This window comes from Malaclemys terrapin, chromosome 3, assembly GCF_027887155.1.
Source record: "Malaclemys terrapin pileata isolate rMalTer1 chromosome 3, rMalTer1.hap1, whole genome shotgun sequence".
Taxonomy (NCBI): Eukaryota; Metazoa; Chordata; order Testudines; family Emydidae; genus Malaclemys; species Malaclemys terrapin.
This window is the reverse complement of record NC_071507.1, coordinates 152,141,668-152,163,455: the sequence shown is the minus strand read 5'-3', so window position 1 is coordinate 152,163,455 and position 21,788 is coordinate 152,141,668. Positions and strand designations below refer to the sequence as shown.

Below are 21,788 nucleotides of genomic sequence, written 5' to 3'. Positions count from 1 at the left end.
AATAAAATAGTAATAAAACAAAATGCAGTGTGCGTTGCAGTGCTTTTGATTACTCCCTATGATTGGCCCTGGTAGTAACTGGGAACTTATTTAATTGTTTTCCCGAGAATTAATTTGACCTTATTTTAGAAAACATTTTTTAAGGTTTCCCTCTTGATGTAACACTGACAAATATAAAGGGTTGGTCTACACTGGGGCGGGGGATCGATCCAATATACGCAACTTCAGCTATGCGAATAGCGTAGCTGAAGTCCAAGTATCTTGGATCGAATTACCTGGGGTCCAGATGGCATGGGATCAATGGCCGCGGCTCCCCCATCAACTGCACTACCGCCGCTCACTCTGGTTGAGTTCCGGAGTCGACGGTGAGCGCGTTCGGGGATCGATATATCGCGTCTTAACGAGACACGATATATCGATCCTGGATAAATCGATTGCTACCCGCCGATACGGCGGGTAGTGAAGACGTACCCAAAGATACATTGTAAGTATATGTTTGGATTCTAGCTCTGAACACCTTAAAAGAGAGAGTAACTCTCATCCAACAATTTCACATCAGCTTGTTTCTTTTATCTTTCCAGGAGACACTAACTCATCCATCACTTTTTAATCTTTTTTTTCATTTGGTACAGGCTATGAAGACTACCCTTTGGAAGAATACCCAAAGTCATATTAAATACATATTATATAACTGTCAATGAAAAATCTCATGATTTGTAAGTTTTTAACTCTTAGGTAATCAGAAATTTCATTTTTGGAGATCAACCTATCTTTATTATACACAGGGTACCAGCTCTCATTAATAAAGTGACTCTCAAAAGGTAGCACACTGCTTTCATTTCATGGTACAATACTGGTTGCCATATTATTTAAGAAATATTGAAAACACAGTACTGTTTGCAGGTGATAGCAGTGTTTTGGAAACAAGTATTGAGAGTGTCTTAAAAACTCTTTCTAATATCTCCACAATAGTATTTTTGATCTTAGGGAATGTAGCTTAGAGATACATTGACTTTAAATATGTTTTGCTGTTTTTGTGAAAAGAAATATGGAAAATAAGATTTAAAATATCTTTCTTTTTAAATTCAAGGGGATGAAGTTCTAGAATGGAATGGTAAACCCCTGCCTGGAGCTACAAATGAAGAAGTTTACAACATTATTTTAGAATCAAAATCAGAACCTCAAGTTGAAATTATTGTTTCAAGGCCTATTGGGTAAGGCTAAAAAAACTTGCTTCTTAAGTTTAGTAAATTACATGTATTAGCAGGATTTTTAAAAATGGATACATATCTACATATATTTGTAGTGCTGTAAAATACTATGACATGTTAACATGCTAGTCAGTTTGAAAGTTATCTTATAATGTTGGAGGACAATTTACCTTTTGAAACGTTTACTTACAATCTCTATACTCCATTTTCTTCACTGCCTGTTACAAACTTAGTTTTGTTCTATAGCTGCAGTAATATCACTATTAAGGAGAAATTTTCTAGACAAAGTAGTAAAGAGCATATTTGTCACATGGCAAAGGGGAAATATTGCCAGTAATGAACATAAACTGAATAGACCACCTTAAGGACCTTGCCAGAGATCAATCTGGGTGGCGCTTGATCTGTAAGGGGTCTTGTCCCTTTAGGATTTTCCATGATGTTGAAAGGAGAAACTTGGGTCCTGATTCTGCTGGATGTACGCAGGTGAGACTCCCATTAAAATGGGTGGAAGCTGAGCCTGAGTAAGACCTGCTTTATTAGGCTCTCAAACTTGATTCATTCACAGTAACATCAGTTATTTGAACACAGCTGACTTGGAAGCAGGCATAAGTAAATATTAAACATCATATGACTTGAAATAAATCAGTTCATGAGGAATTCAAGGAGTGCCATTTATAGTTAAAAGTTCTATTGTCTAAGTTATTTCCAGGATTTTTTTTTTACTATAATTATAAATTATACTGTCATTAAAAGGTGTTTGTTTAATATCGGTGTTCATTAGTTTATAAAATCATTCTCATAATAACAATTTACATTAAATTATTCTGAATTTAATATAAATCCAAGTTTGAAGTTGCAAAATAATGATAATTTGGGGGCCAAATTCTGCTTGTCTAGATTCCCATAAGGAATCAGTGAAACTATTTGCTTAAGTAAGATTAATAGGGTTTGGTCCTAGAGCTGTGATCAAACTGGGTACGTCTACACTGCGGCTTGGAGATGGAGTTCCCAGCTCAGGTAGACATACACACACTAGCTCTGATCGAACATGCAATGAAAAATAACACTATGGCTATGGCACCCTGGGCGGTGTCTCTGGCTAGCCACCCAGATACAATCTTGATGACTCCCCACATACACACTCAGGCGGGATTTAGGTTTGTCTCTATTTTTTTACTCAGGAATAACAAGAGGTGAGCAAACAGTCAGAGTTCAGTTTCAGATAAAATTTAGTAGACTGTGTAGACTGTCGGTCCTTCATCAGTTAAGACTGAGCCGATCACAACACGTCTTCCAAGCTTCTGGCCATCCTTCGCCATGTTTGTCCATATCTCCTTGTTAAGAAATCATCCCATCTCTTTGGGATGATTTAGTAAAATTTGAAAATGTTTCTTTAGTTTCCTATCTGAATTTCACTTGCCCAAATGTCAGTGATATGTGTCCTGTATGGAACTCAACACTAATGCTGGAGCAGTAATCTTCTAGTTAGAGGCCCAGCTGCTTTTTTCTCCAAAATTGTGCATTCTTTTCCCAATCTGAAATTTCTGATTTTCATCCATGTCATAATTTATCTGAAATGTGTCTCAGATCCAATAATGATCTTTAGATTCAGAAGCTTGAAACATTTATTCTTACTAGAAGGTTCTCTTCCCTGTGCTTGACAATAAACCGCTGGTTTAGTTAACATAGAATGATTGTTTAGTATTTACCAGGTGTTAATGTACCTGTGATGCTGTGGAATGGTTACATTTGGTAGATGTTGAAGGGTTGGTTTTTTTTAATGGAGACCACTATACATACACAAAATTACTCTACATTGGTACTTCAAGAAAAAGTAGGTCAGAGAAGATACAATTTTTGGACTGCCATCTTGAGAGTGGCCTTTTAAATGGAAAGTGAAAGCCTGACTGTGAATTTGTTATTCAGAAACTGAAATCAGCATTACGATAGTAACTGCGGCACATATAAAAACCTAAAGCTGCATTCCTTATTCAGGCAAACTCACCCATGTACTTTAATAAGGAGATTTTCCCAGGTGAAGACTGTAGAATCAGACTCTAAATCGTAAGAATACCAAAACCAAACAAACTTTATTGAGATTTTTATAGTCTTAGGTCCAAACTTTCCCACACTTAACTGTGTAGCAAAACCGGTATGTATTTCATTGGGCCTAGATTGGACCTCAGTGTTTTTTTGGGTGGAGGAGAATGTGCAAAATAATTAAATGACTTGAGCAATTGAGGCAGAAATACAGAAAGAAGATGCCAAGTAATAGAATATTGTTAAACTGGCACTTGCAGATAGTGCAGCTTTAGAGATAGTAACACTGACATATTTTTAAATACTTCATTACATATGGTAAATAATTTGTAAGATAACTGACCGGTAGAGTAGATGAATAAATGAGATAATTATAATAACTTTCAAAAGCATGAAAATGTTCTGTAAAGCTTTCTTGAAGAAGAATTGTACATAAAATGCAATTGCTGAGTAATTAGAATGTATCATACTAAGTGCACTGCAAATTTTTTTTTATGGATGTCAGGAATGTACCTCTTTAGATCTTATAGTGATGAATTTGACAGTTTTTATTGCACTTGTGAATAGAACAACCCAAATGTGATTATTTGCTTCAACATATGGTTTGATCAATGGATATTTTCTTGCAGTAAGAGGGAAAAATATTGTAGACCAAATCCTGCTCACTATAATCATATGAGTATTCATATGAGAGGCTTCAGTATTACTATATTATTAAATCAGAGTAGGATTTGACACACTACCTAGAAATGTCCCTCTGCTGTAATCATTCATTCATTCAATCAATCAATCATTTCACTACTTACAGCTGTTTCCTACTGGCACTAATAACTGGAAAGAACAAATAAATGTCACAAATGGACTGGAGCATATAACTTGAAATGAAAGGCTTCATTAAAGACTTAATCATGCAATTATTGCAGTCAAAAGATAAATTTCCTTTGACTTCACTCAGAGTGAGATTGACCTGTCTGTCATTTTTAAATGGTCAATCACACACAATTTACAACAGAAGAAATTTTGATAAAGGCTAACAAAAAAACAATGCACCTTAAAAATAATTATTTTCCTTAATTCTGAAATGTTATATTTGAAATAAACTGTAGTATTGGAAGAACATTATTATTGTTGTTTGCTTTTGGATTGACAGATCTCTTGTAGCTTCTTTTTTGCTTTGCCACCTGAATTACGTGGTGACTCCAAATTCATGAAAGTGAATCTTAATTTTCAGCTATTAATAGAGATCTTCCTTTGTTTAATACACAATTTAATCTACTTTCTTATATAGTAAAGTCTTCAGAACAGGGATCCTGTCTTTCTATATGTTTGTAAAGCAACTAGCAAAAAAAAATTCCCAATCCTGACTGGTGCCTCTGGACAAGTAATAATAATAATAATTAATAAAGATATACCGTAGGAAATATGGGTTGACATTGAAATTTTAATTTTATCCTTAATGGCACACCATATATTATTATTTCTTGAAGACCAGTAGAGGTAAAATTATTATCCATTTTCATGTGCACATCATTTACGCTTCTATAAATAAGTGGTGCCTTCCATGGCTAAGAGTCACACAATCTGATTCACAGACTATATTATAGTGCATGCTAGTTATCAGGGCCGGTGCTTCCATTTAGGCAACGTAGGCGGTCGCGTAGGGCACCAGAGGGAGGTGGGGAGGCATTTTGCTGCCCTTGGCGACAGTTCGGCGGCGGGGTGTCCTTCCGCGCTCCAGGTCGTCGTCGGCAATTCTGCGGCGGGTCCTTCACTCGTTCCGGGACCCGCCGCCGAAGTGCCCCGAAGACCTGGAGCGTGGAAAGACCCCCCCCGCCGCAGAATTTCCGCCGCCAACCAGGAGCGCGGAAGGACCCCCGCCTAGGGCACCAAAAACCCTGGCGCCGTTCCTGCTAGTCATTAATAAATGTCCTGTCGTGTCAGTACAGAATTTTGAAGGGATTCCAAGTAAAGATGATTTCTGAGCTGGTTTCTCAAATCCCTGCAGTAAGAGCAGCATAACCTGGTGTCTGTCACTGGCCACGTTGTCCAGTGACAACAGTCAATCATACTTCTCTGCAGAAATGGCCTTTAAGCTATAAAAAAACACAGGATGCCATGCCACATTTGTGTTATTAGCCAGAGAACTGTTGCCCATTCAGTCTCAGCTAAACCTTGCAGAGTTTGTACTCTTTAAATGCATCGCCTAGATTCCTGGGGTGAAATCTTGACCCCTACTCTTGCCCTCTTTCACCAAGTACAAGGGCCGGAGTGGTGTAAAGGACTCTAAACATTCTAGTTCAAGCTATGGGAGAAGAACTGCAGAGTACAGCCATTAGCCTCTTTTCTGTGACTTGCTTACAAGCTCTGGTGTAAGGGGCATGTCACAGACATGAGCAGGGTGCCAGGATGAGGCTGGGGGCAGGAACAGCATGTCAGGAGCAGGGACACAGAGCCCCGAAGACTGTCTAAATTATGCAAGGGATGTCCCAGCCCCCAGAGCAGCCCAAGTTTATTTGGGGGGGGGGGTGGGCCCAAAGGGGGCTTAAAGTTAAAACTTTTTCTGCCTGGAATGTAAAGTTTTAAACAAAGAAGGTATGATTAATTCTCTCACTCCCCGGTTTCCATAGCCTGGCTCCAAAGACCAGTTCTCTGTTATCTGCTATAAGCCCCTTTAAGTCTTCCTCCCTGCTCTTTAACCCTTGGCTTGTGTCTTCCCCTCGCCTTCACTGTCTTATTCAATTTTCTTCTTGTAAATCATAAGGGCCTGATTCTCATTCTCATTTTATACTTAGATAGTGCAACCACTCTGACATTGAACTACTCTGACAGTGCAAAGTGGCTTTAATATAAATAAGAGTCAAGCTGTAAGAATCGGTGAAGTCTATCTATCTATCTAAAATACTTGTAAGTGCTTGTGTCTCCTGCCAAGTCCTCCTGCCTCTACTGCTCCAGGTGATTCCAGCCTTCACCGCCCATTTTTGTAATATCCGACACAAACATATTTGTACATTGCACTTTTCCCTCCTTTAAATCTTCCCTTGAGTCTCACCTTTGCTCAGAAGCCTATTAGAGATCAGCCAATTTGTGATGGTTATCACTTGACCGTAAAGGAAAAAAAGGGAAATGTGTATATTTGATAATATAACTTGCTCCTTACCCTCTCCAATATAACTTGTCATTTTAGATACAGGGCAAGGACCATGTTTTCATACCGGACCATGTTTTCAGCCTAGTACAATGGGGTCCTTATTTAAGAGTCTAGGTGTTATTGTAACACAAACAAAGCTACATTTCAATTGGGAATATTTTTAAATGTTTGGAATGGGAAAGAAACATTAAGTTAATATATTACCTGTATAAAAATCATTTTGGATCTGTTGAGTAAATGCTGCAGGTTTTGTAGTTAAATATGCTAAGTTCCAGGTTAAATAAAAAAAATTAAATACTTCTTTAAATGGAAGACATCGACTCAGCCTTGACTATAGAATGTCTAACAACACCTCAATGACGCATATGTGTGTGTAGTTTAGCAAAACAGGAATACATTAAAGAATGGAAAATGCTGTTTCCATGACTTTATTTCCATCAGTTTTGAGGTGACCACATCGTTCTTGAACTGCAAAGCCAAGCCACAGGAAAACATTTCCATACACTATAACATAAGATTTAAGCTGAACTGAGATACTCACTGATAGCTTTGGAGTTTGGGCTTGTTTTTTGTCTGTCATATAGACCAAGATTTTAAAAAATAAGACCCTAAAGTTAGGCTCCTGAATCAATTATTAGGTACTCGGGCTAGAATTTTCAAAGGAACCTAAGGGAGTTAGATGGCCAACGCCTATTGAAATTCAGTGAGACTTGTTTATCAACTCCTTTAAGCTCCTACAAAAATTCCAGAGCAAGTTACCTGATTTTCAAAAGTGCTGCATATCTGGCAACTCTCATCAGCTTCAGCACTTCACCTGAAGACTCTAAGTAAGGAGATAGTGCCTTAAATTTAGACTTCACTTTTTGTAAATTTTAGCTGTAAATTGTATTGCAGTTTGTAGTTTGGATTATATTATGGGTGATTAATCTTTTTTTTTTAAGTGACTCATTGAAAAAATTTATTTCCTTTCTTACTCCTGGAATATATTTTGGAAATTGTTGGAAATAGTACTACAGGGCCAAATATTAATAACAGCCAGACTCTGACAGTCATTGTAACGCTGATGTCGGTGGGGTTGCTCTGGATTTACATTCATGTAACTGAGATCCAAATTTGATCCACTCTGTTTTTCTATGTGGGTCTGTATATGTGCTGTATGTCGGTGTATATTCAGTTGCAATATGTTGCATGCTAATATTTATAGTCTCTGAAGTAATACATTATTATCCTTTTCTTTGTTTAACATTGCCCATGTTATCTGCTTTTTCTCTTTATTGTCATAAGACATTTTCATCGGTTTCATTCAGCGAACTCCTTGAGACGTGTGTATAAAAATTACTAGTGAGTTTTACAATCTATGTTGTTTTGATTTGACGAGAAAAGAAGTGAGCTTCAGTAGCCATAGTACTTCTCATTTCCAAAACACTTTTGCTGTTTTGGTTGTAAAAATATTGTGGAACCTCCAACTACAATATTAGCATTATAGTGACCATGGTTTGTTTTTATTCATCGTTTGAAAAAAGTCGTCTTTGGGATTAAAGGTTTCATGCACATTAGTTAACAGTGGCAAGCTGTCCTGAAATAATTCCCCTTCCTTACCACATATTGACAAACCCATTAAAACAAAAACTAACAGATGTCTGAAAAAGGTGTGCCAGAAATTTTGTAGTTAATTTTGTGTGTCCAGGACTGTGGAGCAGCAGTTCAGTTGTTTCTTATTTTTTTTTTTTGTATATTTCTCTTTTAGTGACATTCCAAGGATTCCTGAGAGTTCCCATCCTCCACTAGAGTCTAGTAAGTATATGCTTTGTTTTTATCTGCACACATATTGCAAAAATATTTTTACATTAAAAACCCAGTCAGTTTCCTGTATCATTGTGTAAAACTAGAATCAATATTCAATTTATAGTTCAAATCTGGGCTGGATTTTAATGCTTTCTTCCATAGTAACTATGAAAGGGCCAGGTGGTGTTAACACCATGTGGATACAACAATTTTCATGCTCCCAGACTGTCTAATCTTTTTAGGTCAGCGCTATAAGAAAGGTAACTATTATTATCCTCATTTTACCTATGAGAAAGATGAGGCAGAGGAGTTAAGTAAGGAAGTTGCCAGAGGCTTCAGAGGGAGTCATAATTTCCCATCCCTGATTAACCTTCCCCTGTTCAGATCCCTAGACCACACCTCTCCCTATCTGATCCAGAATTTGCTCCTCTGTGAAGGTCTTAGGCCTTGTCCACACTGCCACTTTACAGCACTGAAACTTACTCGCTCAGGGATGTGAAAAAACACCCGCCTGAGTGATGCAAGTTTCAGCGCTGTAAAGTGGCAGTGTAGACAGTGCATCAGCGCTGGTAGCCACGCTCCCAGCACTAGTAGCCACTCCCCTCACAGGGGTGTTTTTTTTTACAGCGCTGGGAGAGCTCTCTCTGTATTGCCCTGGCATTTATGCTGAGCCTGGTGGTGTGGAATAGTGAAGCGCCAGGGAGCTGATGATGTTAATCTTAGCAGAAGACCTGTGGAAATGCCAAGGAGGGGGCTTGAGAACCCTACTTACGGGTACTTCTCTGCTGCAGCCAGTGAATAAGTTTTTGCAGGAGAGTAGAAGTCTTTAATAAGGCACAGCTGGAAGAAAGCTCCTTCCACTGGAAGTGAGGGGCACCTGATAGATTATCTCCCATAAGAGATTCCAAAATGTAGGTAGAAGTGAGACCTTGTCTACACATAAGCTTGCACTTGCTTAGTTAAACTGGTGCAAACCCATATGGATACTCTTATTTTTGTTTAGCTTAAACCTGTTCCTAATTTACTTGAGCTAAACAAAAATTTGCCTGATTTAAACTGAAATAGGAGTGTCCACACAGCTTTTTGCACCAGTTTAACTAAAATAAGTTTAAAATCATACTTTCAAATAAACTGGTGAAACTCTGCATATAAACAAGCCATGAATAATTAGAAAACTAAAGTAATGCACAGATCTAATAAAATTGGCTTCAAATCAGTTCTAGGTCTGAGATTTTCTTTCTCTCATTCATTTAGGTTCAAGTTCTTTTGAATCTCAGAAGATGGAAAGGCCTTCTATTTCTGTTATTTCTCCAACTAGTCCTGGAGCTCTAAAAGATGCACCACAAGTCCTACCAGGGCAGCTTTCTGTAAGTGTATATGAGTACCCAGAGGGAATACCATTTATCTGTTACAGTATATTTTGTTTGTTTTTGTGACTATTGAGAAATATCTGGTTATATTACATAACATGGGTAATCTATTATAAAGCAAATAATCCCTTTTCTGCCACTCGTTCTGTTTCACATCTGTGTAGGACATTTGAAGAGTTATATTCTTGGAAGGTCTATTCTGTTTGTGACGGGTTGGATCACAGAAACCGCCTTGGGATCTGCCACCTAATGTACCAAGACTACCCCTGCTCCTGTTTTCCCTTCCAGCTCAGGACTCCAGCACCCTGTCTTGCTGAGCCAGACACTCCTGTCTGCTCCAACACAGACCCAGGGTCTGAATTACTTGCCCCAAAGCTGCAGGTTTACCTGAAAACAGCTCACAGAAGTGTGCTTGTCTTTAGCACTCAGATGCCCAACTCCCAATGGGGTTTAAACCTAAATAAATCTGTTTCCAACTCATAAATTTTTTGCCGTCTATAACACTGACAGAGAGATATGCACAGTTGTTTGCTCCCCCAATTATTAATGCATACTCTGAGTTAATTAATAAGGAAAAAAGTGATTTTATTAAATACAGAAAGTAGGATTTAAGTGGTTTCAAGTAGTAGGGGGGAGGAATAGGTCTGTGGTTTGAGCATTGGCCTACTAAACCCAGGGTTGTGAGTTCAATCTTGAGGGGGCTACTTAAGGATCTGGGGCAAAATCAGTACTTGGTCCTGCTAGTGAAGGCAGGTGGCTGGACTCAATGGCCTTTCAGGGTCCCTTCCAGTTCTATGAGATAGGTATATCTCCATATATTATATTAGACAGAACAAAGTAAGTCACCAAATAAAATAAAATGTGCAAATCTATGTCTAATCAAACTGAATACAGATAATCTCACCCTCAGAGATGCTTCAGTAATTTTTTTCTCAGACTGGACACCTTCCAGGCCTGGGCACAATTCTTTCCCCTGATACAGCTCTTGTTCCAGCTCAGGTGGTAGCTAGGGGATTCTTCATGATGGCTCCTCCCCCCTCTGTTCTCTTCCACCCCTTTATATATCTTTTGCATAAGGCGGGAACCCTTTGTCCCTCTGGGTTTCCACACCCCCCCCACTGGAAAAGCACCAGGTTAAAGATGGATTCCAGTTCAGATGACATGATCACATGTCACTGCAAGACTTCATTACCCACTTGCCAGCACACACATATACAGGAAGACTCACAGGTAAACACAGCCATCTGCAGAAATCAATGGCATATATGTTTGACTGCAGGGTCAGGCCCCAAAGAAGCAATATTGTAAGCCTCTCTGTATATTCATCCATCCTGCTGTAAGACTTCTCTCTTAGCAAAACAGAGCTGAGACAGCAAAGGTAACAATGGCTAGTGTCCCCACTCCCCCTTCAGTGCTGTAAGGTTTTGCTTCAGTGAGTTAGAAACCTAAAAATGTTAGTTATACTTGAAGAATGTAATGAAGATCTATGGAACTTTTATTTAATAGTCAGATTTTTTGAAGAGTGATATTGCCAGAGATTTCATGATCCAATATCTATGTGCAAAGCCTTTGCATATTCAAAAAAAGGCTTGAAGAAGTAATTGTCATGGGTTCTTCCAAATTGGCTGAGAGCCATTTGTTTAGTTCATGTGTTGAGATGGTGTGATTTCTGCCAGAAGAAACCCAAAACGTCCAAACTAAAATCTCACACAAAACAGAAGAAAAAAAATCTTGTAGAAAGCTGTATGAAAAGTGGTCAGCCCTTCTGAAAAACATTTTATGTTTTGGCTAATGATAGGCAGCAAAAATTATTTTGTATACTTTCACTTTCATTTTCATGAATAATTTCTGGTAACTTGGATCTTGTAGGTGAAACTGTGGTATGACAAAGTGGGGCATCAGTTAATAGTAAATGTTCTACAAGCAACAGATCTGCCACCTAGAGGAGATGGGCGTCCCAGGAATCCTTATGTAAAAATGTATTTTCTTCCAGATAGAAGGTAATATTCCAAGTGAAAAATGTATCAACTGAACTTTTTAAATATGTTAATTATACTTTAAATGCATGTTTCTTTGATATTTTCCTTTAATAATTTATTGTAGTTTAGATGAACATTAAAAAGTATAAAACTAGCATGCATCTATAATCACATAATATCAAATTGTAAGTAATCTGCTCCGTGGAAATATGGCTGAACCTGGAATACTGCACAGCAGATACTGATCCCTTTTAGACATAAGAGATCATTAGGCTTGTTATCAGTAAAATGTAAGTAAACATCTATTTCACCGTACACTTACAAACCGATGAAAAAATATTCCCATCAATAATAATAGAAATGTACAGATAGGCAAAGTAAGAAAAATGTTGCTTGAGGACTTATTAGAGTTTGATGTAAGGATATTTACCTTGTGTATTTTGACATGTGATGTTGACAAATTGTGTTTTAATAATTATACAACTTTAACTTTTTTGAATCTCATCACCTATCATTAAATAGTTATTGTATTCCCCATTGTCTAATCCCTCCCATAATTTCCCACAATTGTGAACATTTAAATAATTAAAAATGGAAAAATGCTTAAAATTCATAATTTTGTACAACTGTGAAAATGTAAATAGATACAGAAAAATGCTTTAAAATAAACATTGATGATATCCATCATAATTATAAAAAAATACAAACTGAATGCTGCCAAGCCTAGTAATCATAATGTTTAAATCAGAAAGGATGAAAACAATTATAGTCTTGGTTACTAGATGGCAGTATGTGACCTGTTTTTGCATTATAATTTACAAGACTGTTTATGTTTCAGTGATAAAAGTAAAAGGAGGACCAAAACAGTAAAGAAAAGCCTAGAACCAAAATGGAACCAAACTTTTCTCTATTCACATGTACATCGTAGAGATTTTAGAGAACGAATGTTAGAAATAACCGTATGGGACCAGCCAAGAGTACAAGAAGAAGAGAGTGAATTTCTTGGAGAGGTGATATATACAATGGCATTACAAAATAGTTAGACTTTCTTATATGCTTAAAATATAAAATATTTCTGTATTTTAAAAAATAATGCTATGCAGTTTTAAACTAAGATTAAGTTTGATAAATTTTCCCCCAGATCCTTATAGAGCTGGAGACAGCACTTTTAGATGATGAACCACATTGGTATAAGCTGCAGACACATGATGAATCCTCACTACCTCTGCCTCAGCCATCACCTTTCATGCCACGGAGACATGTCCATGGTGGAGAAAGCACTAGCAAAAAATTACAAAGTAGGTCCAAATGCTATCGCTGTCCTTTTTCAGTTTTAATTTGGGAATGATTTATGACAATCAGTTATGCTGTAATAATGTTTAGATGAAGTTTTGGCAGCCATATTCAAAAATAAAGATATTCTTTCCAAAACATAACCAAAAATACAATTGGAAATGGAAAAACTATTACAGTTCCTAATCAACTCCACTGTGGTTTGCAACTTCCAGGTTGGCAAAATTTGTTGGAATTACCTATAGTTTGAAACGTTAGTTTTTGCATAGCTGTCTTTGTTAAACACTGAACTGAGCATAATAAATGATTTTAACAAGGAAATTGGGATGTTTTTATTATTACTAAATGTTGGGTCTTAAAAAAAAAAAAAAAAAAAAAAGCTTCAAGAACTCTAAAGTTTGGGAACAGCTTTTAGTATATTGATCATTTCAACCTCTAACACACTTCTTGTCCAGATATAAAACTTACTTTTGCTACACAGAAAGTGTTTGTATGTGTGTGTTTGGGAAGATGAAAATCACAAAATAGTACAATAGTCAAAACCTGTCTTTCTCTGATCAGACTTTGTTGAGACTTTAAATGTGAAAACAATGGTTTTTAAAAAGTGGCATTTCTCAGAGCCATAGCATCCCAAGGCTTACATAGTATGAGTTGAAATAACTGCTATATGGAAATAGCTGCAGCTCGTCAACTCTACTGAAATTAAATTATATTTTAAAAATATGAAAGAAATACAGAACAAATTCTAAAGATATTTTCTCTGTTATTTTTTCTGATCTTTTACCAGTCTATTAAGAAGAGTCAGAGTAAGGAAGCTAATAAATTCCAGCCAGTGCATAACTTCATAATTAACTGATGCACTCGTAGGAGCTGTACCAACTAGATACTGTTGAAACTGGTGCATTAAAAAAATAAGCATATAGATACCAGACTATGCCCTCTAAATTCAGTTTAATTCTCATTTCATATTGTTTAAATATAAAATCACCCTATGTTTGAATCACAGGAATAACTAGAGTTTTTATTTAAACATATTTTTACATTTTCCAATACAACCAGATATACAGGTATTTATTTGCCTTACTGTTGTGCAGGATCTCAGCGAATCAGTGATAGTGACATCTCAGATTATGATGTTGATGATGGTATTGGAGTAGTTCCTCCAGGTGCGTGGGTGAAGAGCATGGTCCTGCTTCTTTTTGCTGTTCCTTCCCTCCTCCCCCTCTAATTTTCCAGGATGCTGGTTTTGGAGATTGTATTATGGAGAAAACAGTATGACTAGTTACTCTGTGGTGTCTTTCCTTCTAAATTAAATTAAAATGTACTTTTATTTACTCATTAATATTTTTGTTTAGATGTGACTGTTTGGATTTTGCATTAGATGATTCAAAGCTGTTTGTTTGTTACTTCACAATGCTCTAAGCATAAGTGAAACTACAATTTTAATTCTAAGAATTCAGTTAAAATACTAATTAAAATTTCAATATCCATTGCATTTTTTTTATTTTGCTTCTTGCTTGAAACCCAGATATAATGCAATCCTCCTTGGAATATATTTAAAATGCATGGTTGCAAATTAAAATGCATGTGGCATGGCTATATCTTTTATACTTTTCATAAGTATTCATGAATTATCATTACCGTAAATGTGCATAAATGTATAAATATAGAGAGAGAATATCTTGACCCCATTTTAGGGTAGCACCCTTTGTATATTCAATAAACTAAAACATTGGGGCATATTTTAGATACCATACCTTAAGTATATTTCATTGGCAGTTGCCACAAATCACAAGATTAAAACTCCCATTCATGACAGACTAGTAAAGAGTTGCTGTTTACCCACCCAAGCTAAATCAGGTTTTCTATGTAAAAGTTACTTGTGAAAGTTACTGAACATACTAAAAATGTGGTAGTATTTGAAAAGTTCTCCCTATTAATCTATGATTAAAATAACCTACAAACAGCAGTTATTCATTGCATTTTTGCCATTTGTGTGAAATATCACTGCATTGCTGAATGGGCTAAACTCTGCTCTCATTTACATCAGTGCAAAGCATTAGTACTTTAATAGGGTTGTGCCTGAGTAATCAAGAAGAGAATTTGTCCCAATATCCGTAGCACTAGTATTATGTTTAATGGAGTGATTTTCTTCATTCTTTCATCAAATAAAATAGAAAAATATTTTAAATAAAATGATTTCCATCATTTTTTCACATTACTTTATTTCCTTTTGCAGATGGGGGTACAGATATTGGCATGTGTAATCCCTTACTCATCTCTAAGGCTGCACTATTTTAACTATATGGGGCTTTTCACTTACCAGTTCATTCTGGGAAACAATTCCCCATCTGCAATGACCTATCTTCCATCCCACAAAGCAGTCTTTCAAAATGTATATGACAACAGCACTCATTGAAATAGATTTTCAAAGGCTCAAATAGCACTTAGATGCCTAAGTCCCACTGAAAGTCATTAGTAGTTCGGTGCCTAAGTGTCCCATTGTACTTTGAAGAATTCATGAGCCATATGTAACTTGGGCCTTTGCTGTCTCAGAGACCATCTCTCTGCTTTTGAAATCTCTGGCATCCATGACAGTTGGGTTGATTCTAACGGTTGCTAAATTAATGTGAGTAGGCTGGTTGGAAGAAACTCATTTCCAAACTAGTTCTACCAGCTCATGCAAACCCATTTTACTAGCTGATCTGACAGAGACCAAGTTAACTGGCCTTCAAAACTTAATGTGTATAACATGTTTAATTCCTTTGACATTTGTCAGATATGGGTGAGAGAGACTGTAGAGTTGGTTTCCTTCTAGTTTCTGTCTGGAAGAAATCTCTGTGTAGATATATATGTGAAGTTACATGCTTTACTACATTTATGTATGCAGCCAGAGCTCTTAAGAAAGGGCAAATTTTATAAATGAAAAAAAATGGTCTGATAAAGGAAGGTGCAATGCTAAACTTATATTAAGACACACAAGTTAGAATTAAACAGCAAGTGAGACTCAACTCTGCTGCTGCGGGTGGAAAACATCGTCATTGTTATGCATCAATCTCAGATTGCCTGAGAAGCTAAGTCCCCAAATTATTTTTGAACATAACTTTCACACATGCAGTATCAGATGGCTGTTGGGTTGGAGACATCTGTGAAGTGATAACAAGATAATTAAACAAAAGCTAAAGGATGTGTGTGTGTAAGGTATGGTCCTGATGTGAGTCTTTTTGCTACACTTTTCTTTTTTCTCTTTCCATCTTTTAATATTTGATTCTCTGATTTGGTGCAATTCTAATGGCATCCAAAGTTAACATTTGAAACTTGCTATCAGACAATCTACAAATGAGGAAAAACAATTAAGGTCCCATATTTTGTTGCTTTATCCTAACTTGTTCTTTTTAAAAAAAGAGATTTACAAATGATTTATTCCAGGCTTTGAAACAGTATATCATGTGTGTGAATCAAATATATATTTAGCAGAGATACAATATCAGATGGCCATAAGGTTCATTAAAAGTTTCTAGATAGATAACTGACATTAAATGACTGCCATTAACATAATGGATCACTCCCTCCTTGAAGAAATTCTTGCTTTCGTGGTCTCTTCCTATCTCTCCAGTCTCATTTTTCTATCTCTTGGGAGTCCCTCCTTCTTTTCTGCCTTAAGTCTTTCAGGATTCTGCCCTTTCATTGAGCAAGCTCATCTAGTCACACATCAGCTCCTGCCTCTATGTTGACAACTTACACTGAATCCAGAGGGAAAACTCTCATTATCTTTAATGAGGCCAGGATTTCACACTATCGCTAAACCCCAAACTACTTCACTTCATTCAGCTTAGACTGTACACTTGCTTGTTCAACATCTCTTCCTGGAAATCCCATTGCCAAATTTTTTAAGACCGGATACTGCCAGCCTTACTCACACTGAGTAAGCAGTATCTTGCTTCCTTAGTAGTGCTATTGACTACAGTAGGACTCGACTGGGATTAAGGTGCTCCTCAGCATGAGTAAGGGTGGCATAATCTAGCCTATAATGTGTAAGAAAATTGAATTTATTTTTTTCCTTCCAAGGCCTCTTTGTCCCTTTGCTACCTCAGTGGTTACATTACCAACTATATTGTTGTTATGGTAATTATGAAGCTCTATGCTAAAGTTATTCTTACCATTGTTAATTGTTTCTTGGTGTTGAAGTAACAATGCCAAAGTACTACAGAATAGGGGAAAGTGTTGTTTTAAGGGAGCTGCCACCTTTGTACGTTACACATTTTTGTAGTATTAAACATCTCAGAATCATGTGAATACAGAACCTGTGTTGACTTTTAAAAAATATAACACAGTTGTTCAAAAGGAATTTCTCTTTCCACTCTGTTGCTAAAGCAGGAGTTCAGATTGTTCCTTGCCATAGCTAATGATTTCTCCAAAATCTAAGCATTCAATCAGGTATGCCATGTGCTCAATTGTTGCATGAAATTGCAAACTCTGGGAACCTTTGGTTTGTATATTGCATAGCAGGGTATCCACAGTCCTTTGGGGGGATTTTGGTACTTCCATAATGTAAATATTGAAGAAGAACAAAAATTATATGCTGAATACTACTCTTGATAGTTAAATGAACAATAAGCTGCTGCTCAAGTATTTTTGTTTGGAAATGTTGATAAAACAATTTTTAAAATTGGACAAACATTCTGATAATGATTTTTAATTCTAAACAATTTTTAAAAAATTTTACTTAGCAAACCATTTGCTGTTCACTCATATTATTCACAGGAAAATTACTTATACAGTATCTGTGGTATCCAATTATTATGTTTAATGTAATGTCAATACTTTTATGTTCGTTGCAATAAGGGTGACTCTGGTCCGGTTTACTTAGAACTCAGCTGAAACTGGCTCGAAGGACATCTCTTTACCTCAGGGATGCTTTTCTGTTCCTTACCAGCTGCTTCTCCCATTCATGGTGGGCAAGTAGTTTAGATGAAAATAACCTAAATTGCTTTGATTTCATAAAACAAACACTGAATGGGGTTGGGGTTCACAGTGTAGAACAATTACCATGTCACTTGAAGAAGTGACCTCCAGTGAGCAGTAATACTTAAGGCATTAGATTTTAGGTAATATCCCCCAATTCAGGTGACATGTTGAAGCCCCCCCTCCCCAGGGATATCCCAGTATGCACCCAAACTCCTCTCAGTTTCTCTGCCTCTATACATATACACACATTACATTTAAAGGTAATGCTAGTAATTAATCCTGGCTGCATGACATTTCAGGATTTACAAAGGCTAAATGACTACTTGAAAATCTTGTAATCATTTAGATGTGCTTTCCTGGAAAGACCAACCATTACCTGCATGTTTGCAGACCCAGATCCTTACTGTCTAACATCATTTTGTTGCACTTTTACCAGTAGGTTATAGATCTAATACTAGAGAAAGTAGATCTACAACGTTAACTGTGCCAGAACAGCAAAGAACAACACATCATCGTTCACGATCTGTATCTCCTCACCGTGGTGATGATCAGGGCAGGACCCGTTCACGTTTACCAAATGTGCCATTACAGAGGTAGGGTTCACAAGTTAGCAACATTAGTTACTGAAACACTTTGGTGATTCAAAATTTGTGTAACCAAGCAGAGGTTCTATGTCACTTTCATCTGATTGAACTCTTCATTATTTTTCACAGTGTATTACTTTTTCTTCATGTGTTAGTTTAATATTGAAGCATATAAATTGTTTGAAGCCTATCACATCCTTAATCCTCTATTTAAAGCACCCATCAAGTTACTTCCTTGTTAATTGCAATACTGTAACCCTAATCTTTCCTTACCTGACATCCTCCCTACTGTTTATCATTTTGGTCATTGTGTTGTATCTAAAATTTAGATTGGAAGCTTTTTCAGGTAGAGACCATGCCTTTTGTGAGTCCACTGTGTGTGCTATAAATAATAAATAAAATATACCATTAATAACCATGAATGAACTGATTTTGCAAGTAAGAGTAATCTGAAGTTACCAATTCCTACAAATTACATTCTAAGATTCTTTTTATGGGATTTGTTTAGTTAGAGAGAGAACAATAAAATACCAAATGATATTTAACGTAAGATATATTTCAGAGAACAATGATAACATTTAGACTGGCTATAAAGTTAAGTGTATAGTTCCTGTATGTGTAACTTCTGGTAGGCAACATGTAATAAATAAGTGAATCTCTTTTGTTTTTTTCCTGCTTTACATTCATAAAAATGTGTTGTGTGCTTTACATTTTCAGATGTAGATATTGCCAGGGTTGGTAGACTCAAAACTTGACCAACCTCCTTCATTTCTCTGTATAGAGGAAGGGAGAGGAGAGGGAGCTTCTCTGAACCTCTCTTGAAACCCGTAGCCTCATCCACTCATTCTCAGTTTTCACTCCTCTGTCCTTTGGAGGTGTCTACACTAGAAATCTTGGTACCTGCAATAGAGCAACAGCTAGCAATATTGCAGTTATACTTGGTAGTAGCCACTAATGTAAACAGGGCTCATGCATTTTGACATGATGGTAAAAAAATGATAGAGCCCTATTCATATGATTGTTTAAATACAATAGTAGTATTGATGCTGACAGCTACTGTAACAAGGATACATGTTCTAGTGTAGCCAAGGCTTGTATTGCAGATAACATCCCTTGGATCATAGATGAGTATAAGAGACTTTCTTCAGCGCCAATCACATGCTGGCTCCAGAATTACTTAATCCAGAGTGGCACTAGATTCTCCATCCCATCCAAGTGAACTAACTGCAAAGGTGCCAGCCAGTCTTTCCTGGCCTTACAGTGGGAGACTGAGTTGCACTTAAGAAATGTGTTCCTCCACAGCACAGGCTATGAGGCCGACCCCTCTTTTTATTCCTCACACCTAGCTGAAAGGCCATACAACCTTTCACTTCCCTTTTAGAAAACGAAGTTTGAGTTCTTCTTGGAAAAACAGTCAGGTACTTTCAGTCTGTCAGCAAAACAATGAAACTCAGTATAAACATATGGCTTGATTCACTCCCACTGGCACAGAGGGCTGCATCTTGGTCCCTCCTATAAGAGTTGCAGTTACTGCCCCTAATGGGGGGGAAGAGGCAGGAATCAGCCTTTCAAGTGATCAGTGGTATTTCCACTGCTGCTTTCCCTCAGGAATTTCACCATAGGAAGAGAACTTTTAGGTCAGACTCCGTAGCAGGTCAGAAACTTCTGGAAGATGTACAGTCACAGCCCCTTCCTATGCAGTGCCACACACTTTAGGGATAGTGCAGACTACCTGTGGTCTACCATGTCCCACCCTAACCCTTGCTGAAGGGTAGTCACAGACACTTCTTTCTGCTGCAAGGACTTTCCACTGACCAGGGTCCACAGCCCGGGACTCTGCCTTTGGAAACCTAGGTATGAAACTATAAAACCATAAACTTCAAAATGAATTCTTGCTAACTATTCTCCAAATACAGGAACATGTCCTCCATTAACATTGCTGAGTTCTGTGTTCACAAAGAATTTAATTCTAAAAAGGGTAAAAAATACTGTTACCCATGCTAAATGAGGGTTTTTTCCCAAAGAGCTAATATTTTTGAAAAGTCATACATTAAGGAGAAACCTTCCAGCAGGCAACTTGTAACCTTGTAACCTGTTAAACTGTGTTAACTATGGGGAGAAGAAAACCATCATACAAATATGTATTATATAAACACTTCTAGGAGTTTAGATGAAATTCATCAAATGAGAAGATCACGTTCTCCAACTAGACACCATGATGCCTCCCGAAGTCCAGTTGATCGCAGGTCCAGAGAAATGGATAGCCAGTATTTGTCAGATCACGAAAGGTATGTTTTCAACTTAAACTTATGAACATGTATAGAAGTGTCTTTGTCTTTTTGGCTAGTGTTTGAATGTACTTGTTTGAATGCACATTTGGGTTAATGGGAAAGGGGAAAGGAATGGTCATAACTGACAAGAACAATCATGATTACAACACTAGGGGAGAAAAAGTGCTTTTATCAGTATTAGGCAACAGATAAGGAATAGGTTCTATATTCATACTGAAAATAATTTTTGTAGCATAGAATATGAAAAGAGGGAGGAAGAATAAACCAGGAATTTTGCCTTGTTTATACATAGAAATCATAGGAACAAATTTTGGTGCAGTACTTGGAAACATAATGGTGACTCTGGTTGTTCATATTTGTAGGTCACTTACTTATTTTGTGGGAAAACGGCATATAGCTAAATCATAGTGGTCTATATTCTGCTACCCTTACTTTGTCAATAGTCCTATCAATGTGAGTAAGGGTGACAAAATCAGTCCTGGTGTTACTATTTTAAAATGATTCCTCAAGCCTACTATTAACAATGCCGTCTGTAGTAGGGTGAAGAAATGGGAGAAGGGAATAAAACTGCAAATATTTCTGGAACTTTTGTCCGGTTTTGAAGCAACATAGTAATTTAATAGCAAATGGCCTCTGCAGTGATCCCTAATTCAGTTTTGTATATGATCTTGCCTTTTCAAATTTTAAATGAGATAACTTACATCTAGACATTAATACGTGGTGTTGATAGTTTTAATTTCTTGAGACTTGTTTTACCATGGCATACAATAAAAGTAGGCAAGAAATATGTACAGAATTGTATAAGTTGGATTGTACCACTGATTTTCTTCTTAGAGGTGAATTGAAATGCTTTTTAATCATAAAAAAATCAATTTTACAGTTAAGATGCTAACACTGCAGTGTTTTCCACTTTATATGTATGTTTCATTTTATTCTTTATTGTAAAGTAGTTATGTACTCAATATACATATTTTTATTGAACACTTTCCTTAGTATTCTTCCTCATAAGTAGAGGTTGAAAGGGAGTGGGGGACATTCAAGGGTGACTCATATTCCTAGGCGCAAATTTAGACAATAAAAGTATATGCAAAATATCCCACAGTCAAAAACAAAAATCCT

At 36.8% G+C, this 21,788-nt stretch overlaps 1 protein-coding gene across 39 annotated transcripts in view; it reads left to right on the top strand.

Moving 5' to 3' along the window:
* Positions 1–21,788, top strand: part of RIMS1 (regulating synaptic membrane exocytosis 1) — a 508,694-nt gene that overhangs the window by 307,592 nt on the left and 179,314 nt on the right. For 27 of the 39 annotated variants that reach the window (XM_054023390.1, XM_054023379.1, XM_054023378.1 and 24 more), the window contains 9 exons: positions 1,091–1,214; positions 8,147–8,193; positions 9,439–9,551; positions 11,424–11,554; positions 12,372–12,543; positions 12,675–12,831; positions 13,921–13,992; positions 18,231–18,387; positions 20,541–20,666. In XM_054023390.1, the coding sequence (XP_053879365.1) occupies positions 1,091–1,214; positions 8,147–8,193; positions 9,439–9,551; positions 11,424–11,554; positions 12,372–12,543; positions 12,675–12,831; positions 13,921–13,992; positions 18,231–18,387; positions 20,541–20,666 (1,099 nt within the window). The remainder of the gene's footprint in view (positions 1–1,090; positions 1,215–8,146; positions 8,194–9,438; positions 9,552–11,423; positions 11,555–12,371; positions 12,544–12,674; positions 12,832–13,920; positions 13,993–18,230; positions 18,388–20,540; positions 20,667–21,788) is intronic. The other 12 variants (XM_054023392.1, XM_054023381.1, XM_054023389.1 and 9 more) reach the window with 1 other exon arrangement.